Genomic DNA, 7,725 nt, shown 5'->3' with positions numbered 1-7,725 from the left:
AAATAGTAAATGGTGTTTATCTGAAAGTGCAAACAGGTTTTCTGTAAGGGGTTGGATTAGGGTTAGGGTTGGGTTAAGGGATAAAAAATATTGTTTGGTCAGTATAAAAGTAATAGAAGTCTATGGAAATTCACAGAAACGTGTGTGTGTACAGGTTTATATATCCTGGTGGGGATGTTTCACGTCCCGGGGGCGGATCACGCAAGCAGATTAAAAAGTACCTGAATTATCAGGAGAAACAAAAGCACACGCAAACTTCAGTGTCTTTCCGTAGGCGCAGCTTGGTAGTGTCTGAGGTAAACACAACCCGCATCACCATGGTAACCCACAGCGCGTGCTTTCTCTGATGGCTAGAACTGTATTGATTCAAACTCAGTCTTTAGTGGTGATAATTGATAGATGACTGTGTACACAAACTCTTCTTCACATAAATAAATACATTAATAAATAAATATTAATAACAAAACAAACATTCTAATTGTGAATACACAATGGTGTATCACAGGGACTTAAACCTGAATACACACAGACTCATGGGGACTCGTGTCATGGGGCCAACCCTAACCTAAATTGAGGTCCCCATGGGTAAAAAAGCTTATAAATCACACAGAATGAGTTTTTTGTTGTTGTTTGTTTGTTTTTTGAGAAAGTAAAAATGCACAAAATTTCCTGTAAGTGGTAGGTTTAGGTGTCGGGTGGTAGAAAATACAGTTTGTACAGTATAAAAAGCATTACACCTATGGAGAGTCCCAACAAGGATAGTTGACCAGACTGTGTGTGTGTGTGTGTGTGTGTGTGTGAACCTGTTTTTCTATTCAGGTGGGGACTTAAACCTGAATACACACCGACTTATGGGGACCCGTGTCACGGTGGGGACCTAAATTGAGGTCCCCAAGGATAAACAAGCTAATAAATCACACAGAATTAAGTTTTTTGAAAATCTAAAAATGTAGAAAGTTTCCTGTAAGGGGTAGGCTTAGGTGTAGGGTTGGTGCAGGGCAATAGAATATACGGTCTGTGCAGTAGAAAAAGCATTACGCCTATGGAGAGTCCCCACAAGGATAGCAAACCAGACTGTGTGTGTGTGTGTGTGTGTGTGTGTGTGTACTTGTTTTTATATTCAGGTGGGGACTTAAACCTGAATACACACAGACTCATGGGGACTCGTGTCACGGTGGGGACCTAAAATGAGGTTACCATTACGCCTGTGAATGTCCCCACAAGGATAGCGAAACAAGTGTGTGTGTGTGTATATGTGTGTGTGTGTGTGTGTGTGTGTGTGTGTGAAATTAAGATGTAACTCTCCTTGTAATCATTTATATTATCATAAGTAACTGTAATTTAATTACACATTTTTTCTCAGTAACTGTAACAGATTACAATTACATTTATTTTAAATTATGTAATTCCATTACATGTAACTAGTTACTCCCAACACATAATTTTATGTACAATATTGTCAAAGCAGTGCACACACACACACACACACTGCGATAGAAAGCAGAAATAATAAAATACACATTTTTTTACCTTTATTTTAAAAATTTTAATGTTACTTTATATAGGGCCACATTTGGTTTATTTAATTTTGAATCATCTGATGTTAAATCATGTAATTACGCAAACGGTAACACTTTATTTTACAGTTACACCTAGTTGCTTATTAGCCATGTATTAGTGCTAATTAAGCACATATTAATGCCTTATTCTACATGACCTTATTCTACATCCCTAATCCTACCCAATACCTAAACTTAACAACTACCTTACTAATTATTAATAAGCAGCTAATTAAGAATTTATTGAGGGAAAAGTCGTAGTTAATAGTTAACAAGTGTTACCTATTGTGTTACCACGCAAACAATATAAGAAAATGTGGTACGAGAATAATAAAAAAGGTTACTGTTTTATATCATTGTAATATTATTACAATGTTTAATATGACTCCTATTTATTTCGTTTTATGTATATGGAACTTTATCACTAATATTAGCTGCTATTTTATATTTCACTTCCATACAGTTAAAAACTACGTTTATTTATCTTCGTATGAAATTTTGTTTTTCATTTTGACAGAAATCACATGAGTAACATGTTCAACTTAAAACGTTTCAGTTTCAATGTGTACTTTGGTAACAAAAAAAAAAAAAAACCCCTGCCAAGCCCAGAGCCCAGGGGGCGTGACGTCATCGCCAGCTAGATGTAAACAAGGAAGATAATAAAAGCGCCGAGCAGCAGAGATCCGGTTTGTGTCGATTAACAGTCAATTCAGCTCGGTTCAGGCTTTATTGTTTTTTACGCGTTTACTGTATATTACTTCCACACATTAATTAACAAATATTTCGTCATATTTAAAACGTCTCATAGTCATAAACACTTTTAATACCGAATTATTGCTAGAATGGACCCCAAACACAGACAGATACTTCAGCGGAACAGGCTTAATCTAGTCACGGTATTACAACATGTGAAAGACATCTGCGATGGACTTTTGTCAAAGGGGGTCTTCACCCAGGACACGATCGAAGAAATACGGGTAAATATTCATGTCTTTGTTTACATAAATGGGAAACTGGGAACGAGATTATGAAAGTTCACATGTGGTCATTGTGAAAGTTCACAAAGGAACAGTACAATTTGTTATTTATTCACTCACTCACCCTTATCAAACCAGTATGACTTTCTTTCATTTTGTGAAACACAAATGAACAATTCTAAGCGTAGTAACTGTCAAAGTCACCAGTCATTATAATTGTATGGTAACATGAAAGTGAAAGGAAACTCAGACTGTCAGTTTCTAACAGTCTGCTTAACTGTCATGCTTCATACAGGATGTTCACACTTCACTTGTTAATAATGTGCATTGTTTAGTTAGTTAAGTTTAGTTAGGTAAGATGAAATGACCATTCATGTGTGAGTGGTTCCCTTATTGCAAGCCTGCAAATGTGAAACATTGTTGTTCTCCTAACAGAGCAAGACAACATCACGTGACCAAGCCAGGCAACTGGTGATAGACTTAGAGAGGAGAGGGAGTCAGGCTTTCCCAGCCTTCCTGGAGTGTCTGCGAGAAACTGGCCAACCTGACCTCGCAGAGCTCCTTCAGTGTGGTGACGGTGCTCGTCTGCCTCCTCCTGTCCCTGTACAGCCTTCGCCGATCCCTCTGCCAGTACGTAAGTGTGTTACTTCCATTAAAAACACAGGATTTACTTGGATATATTTACTTGGGATGTTCCCATAATACAGTGGAACATAAAACACCCTCACCTACCCATGATCTTCTGGAGCCTTACCTGTAACTGGCATTCTGCAATGAATTTTCCCTAAAGTATATTAAAAGATGCGTAGAGATATCTTATTTGATCTTATGATTCAATGCAGAAAATCCAAAATATACAGAAAAACCAGACAGACCTGATTTTACTCCATCACGGTTAGAACCACTGAGACCAGTACGACTACCTGTGCCCAATCCTCTTAACCCATGTGAGTCAGTCTTGTTTTAATTCTCAATAAAGTATGTTCGTTCTCATCTGTTATTAAAAAGTAAAGGGCAGTTTGGTTAGAAAGCATGAATAACCTTTGGATTTATTCATTTACGCAGCTTCTGAAACTCAAGTGGTGGTACCAACCAGAAAGAGAATAGACAGTATACAGGTAACTGTGATCACTCTCAGCGAACAATCCTGAATGTTTTAAAAGTCATTCATTATTAATTATTCACTGATAATTGTGGACAAATGTTCTTACTTTTGTGCGCAGAAAATATTCTCAAAATTTTGAAGTGGATGGTTTCCAAAAAAAACTGTTTTCCACACTGATTATAAGAAATGTTTATTAACACCAATACTATTATATTTTAATACTATTTTTAATTACCCGTAGCAGATCTAGACAGGTGGAGCTGGGGGAGGTGGAGGGTTATTCAAGCATGCAGCAAACTGCTACGGCAAACACTGGCCAAGTATTTTAATGTTGAGCAGTGAGCTCATTGGCTGAAAACAAAAATCAATCTGCTGTGCCATGTGAATAATGATGTGATTATATCAGACTGAGTTAGGACTTAGCCATCTAAAGTTTCATGACAGAACTGTATTTATTTTAAATTGTAATAAAAGTCATTTTTACTGTATTTTGCTGTATTTTTTGATAAAATAAATACCAGTTTGGTGAGCATAAGAAGAAAAAAAAAACTTAATTGCACCATTGTACCTAACCACCCACTTAATATTTTTTGTGCAGAGCTATAAGATGGATGCTAGTCCATGTGGGATCTGCCTGATTATAAACAATGTGGATTTTGACCCAGAATGTGATCTAAAAGATAGAAAGGGGTCTGACATTGACTGCGACAAGATGGAGAAAAGATTTAAAGCTCTCAACTTTGAGGTTATTGCAAAAAGGAACTTGAAGTACAAAGTAAGCACAGTGCTTCCTCTTCTTCTCACTGTAAACAAAGCAGTTAGATAAACGTCTGTTTGTCTTTAATAAAATGTACAAATGAATAAATAAAAATGTCTCCCCTCTCTAGCGCATAAGACACGAGATGGCATCTTTAGCAAAGAGGGATCATTCTGCGTATGACTGCTGTGTGGTGATCATCCTGTCACATGGTACTGAGGTAAAACCAGTCACATATATTTTTTCTTCAAAAAAAAAAAGAGGATATACTGTATGTTATATTTGTTTTCACATTTATGAAGACAGTTTTCAACAAAGAAGTACAAACTGCAAATAAATTTTATTTGCTTCCTCTTTTTTTGTAGAACACCATCAAGCTATCCAATTACAAAAACATTAGTGCAATTTTCTCATTCTGCTTTGGTGTTCGTCATTTTTCTAATGTTTAGGCAAACCACAATCGTTTTCCCGGAGCAGTTCATGGTGTTGACGGACCAGCTGTACCAGTTCAGTTAATCACAAACTACCTCAATGGCCAGAACTGTCCTTCTCTGCAGGGAAAGCCCAAACTGTTCTTCATCCAGGCCTGTGGAGGAGGTGGGCATCTCAGAAATCTTTCATAAGTCTTGTAGCCAAAAGGTGTGGTCACATTACCATCGTTAGCTAATTTTCATGTTCAAAATCCAGTCATTTCAATCTGATTAAGGAATATTGTTTCCAGGTTCAAACATCTATGGGTTTCATTTGAGAATAATCCCAACAGCACATTTATGAGCACTATATATTCATATCACACATTTAGGGCATTGATGTACTCACAGAGTTGTTGTTGTTTTTTTGTTCTTTATTTAGAGGTAAAAACAAGTTTGAATGCTGTCAACACTGCTGAAAATGACGTTGTGATGAATATATAAATGCATGCTTTCCTCTCAGTAACAAAAAACACAACTAAAATGACAGTGGTGAGAAAACAGCAGTTTGATCATAGGTGTGGATATTTGCATGAGCGAACTTCATTTTGGCCTTATTTAGTTATTAGTTATTTAGAAATGATATCACACCAGTTCATTCTTCATTTTTGCTTGAAGTATACTGGGGCCTTTAAGCTAAGCTCTTAAAAACACACAGTGTACACTACAGTCTTCATGCTCACAGCATCCTGGATAACAATATTTTAATGATTCGTAAAAGATGAATCACTGCCTGGCTTAAGCTAAGGATTTTGATTTTTCATTAGTATTACAGCTCACCATGAAGAATTTTCCCCATGCAGATTTCGCAACTGGTTCAAGTTGAATTCGTAGTGTTGACCAACAGAAAGCTGCTTGGTTTGTAGGAGATTACTGTGTAAGCTGTGCTTCATGTCGCTACAAAATTTATCATAGATAATGGACCTTTTCCAAAATTTTGTTAATGTGACCACACCTAAAAATAATCAGAGGTTTTTAAATATAACATTTCCTAGTGTGCTGTAGTTTTTCAGATCATGCTAACTTTTTTTCTTCTCACCTGTAGGTGAGAAGGACACAGGTTTTGAGGTTTCTCCAGATGAGGTGGAGCCCTCTATGGGTGGGATAGATGACCAGATGGACGCTATTCCCATATCCTCCAGCAGTGACTCTCTCAGCACGTCTGATGAACTTGATGCTCGGGCCACTTTGCCCACACCCAGCGATATCCTGGTGTCCTACTCAACCTTTCCAGGTCTGTGTTTTGGTCATTACAGAATTACATGTTGTGCCTTAAATAGTTTTTTGGTTGATTTAATATTTCCCTTTTGACTGGCAAACACAAGTAAATGACACATGCTAATGCATTTGCAGGCTACGTCTCCTGGAGGGACACGCAGGCCGGATCCTGGTATGTGGAGAATCTTGATCGTGTGCTTGAGGAGAATGCGGCCATGCATGATCTGGTGACCATGCTAATGATGGTACGTCTTTGTCCTGTAAAGCTTCTTAAAACAACTGATAGATACAATAAATGTCTTCAAAAATGGAAAAACCACACCAAACCAAATTATGCAATAATAATGCTACCAGTTGGAGTGTAGCAGAATTATGGTATGTATCATATCAAGTAGTAGATATTCTGCTATTTTATATATTGTGCTAGCTTATAGATAATTTGTTAAAAAGATTTGATGCCAAGCAAAAACTATAGTCTGCTCCTCAAACTACTGAAGTGCTATATTTTCACTGGTGCCAGACGTAAAATTTATTCATACTTTTAGGTTGCATTTACACTGAAACAAAAAATCAGATTTTTAAATCACTTGTGATGCAGATTGGATATTGTTGCACACGTCAAAACATAAAAATCCATAAAAATGTTCACTACTAAATGCTACATTATATATTTTTAATTTACACGCATAATTAGCAAATTTTTCAAACAAATGTTATTTACCACACTGCAGAATTCTACATCTAACGACCTGTAGATGAAATAACTTATGAAAACTACTGTTATTTTATATTCATTGAAATTTTGTGCTGCAAACATCAATGACATCTTTAACTACTGGCTGGCAAGTGATCATGGTATAAGCGGGATAATCACAGATGGTGTGCATTAAAGTCAAAGAACCACCTAATGTAAATTATATAAATAATTTTTATAGCTGTTCAAAACCCGAGGGTCGACCATTTTGCTGAATGAGATCACCATTGGAATCATTCAAATTTTAACTGCTCTAATACAAGATACACAAATTTGTATGGTCCTTTCAAGCAGACAAAAACATGAACATGATGAATAGGACATGTGGCTTTGCATGGTTAAACGACGTATAGCTGTTATCACTTTTGTTGCCAGCTTTTTTGACAATAATGGCTGTATGTTGATTTATTTTCAGAGGACAGTAAATCTTTACTGCTATTCAAGTTGCACTTTGACTACTCTAAAATCTATCCAAGTTTCATTTCTATAGTATTGTCCCTTGAGAAGGTATACTAAAATGGAAATGTGATGGGTGTACTCACTTTTGTGAGATATGGTATATTGAATGTTTTTTGCATTAAGATAAATTAAATATATGAAATATCTATTTTCTTTAGGTTAATGATGCAGTCTCCCAGATATCTGCCAAAGGCCTGTATAAACAAATGCCCGGATCTTTCAACTTCCTCCGAAAACATCTCTATTTTCAATCTTCACAGTCATGATCACTTGAAGAATTTTTTATTTTTTTTTTATTTTGCTGCAGTGGTACATTACCATGTACTTGATATAATGTGATTAAAAAACATATTTGTAATTTGTTTACACCATAAACTTAACCATGTGAACAGAACATTTCACTGGAAATTTTGTTTTTAACATGAT

At 36.2% G+C, this 7,725-nt stretch overlaps 1 protein-coding gene across 1 annotated transcript; it reads left to right on the top strand.

The window, feature by feature from the left end:
* Window positions 1-2,210: 2,210 nt before the first annotated feature.
* casp9 (caspase 9, apoptosis-related cysteine peptidase) lies at window positions 2,211-7,693 on the top strand. Its single transcript, XM_058763286.1, has 10 exons — window positions 2,211-2,536; window positions 2,972-3,170; window positions 3,379-3,483; window positions 3,602-3,654; window positions 4,240-4,416; window positions 4,529-4,618; window positions 4,848-4,995; window positions 5,914-6,102; window positions 6,222-6,331; window positions 7,458-7,693. Exons 1-10 carry the CDS (start codon window positions 2,402-2,404, stop codon window positions 7,563-7,565), a joined length of 1,314 nt encoding a protein of 437 aa, XP_058619269.1. The 5' UTR covers window positions 2,211-2,401; the 3' UTR covers window positions 7,566-7,693.
* Window positions 7,694-7,725: the final 32 nt, after the last annotated feature.

The sequence above is a fragment of the Onychostoma macrolepis genome, chromosome 23 (genome assembly GCF_012432095.1).
Source record: "Onychostoma macrolepis isolate SWU-2019 chromosome 23, ASM1243209v1, whole genome shotgun sequence".
Classification (NCBI taxonomy): domain Eukaryota; kingdom Metazoa; phylum Chordata; class Actinopteri; order Cypriniformes; family Cyprinidae; genus Onychostoma; species Onychostoma macrolepis.
Note: the sequence above shows the minus strand (reverse complement) of the source record. Positions and strands in the feature narration are given on the sequence as shown.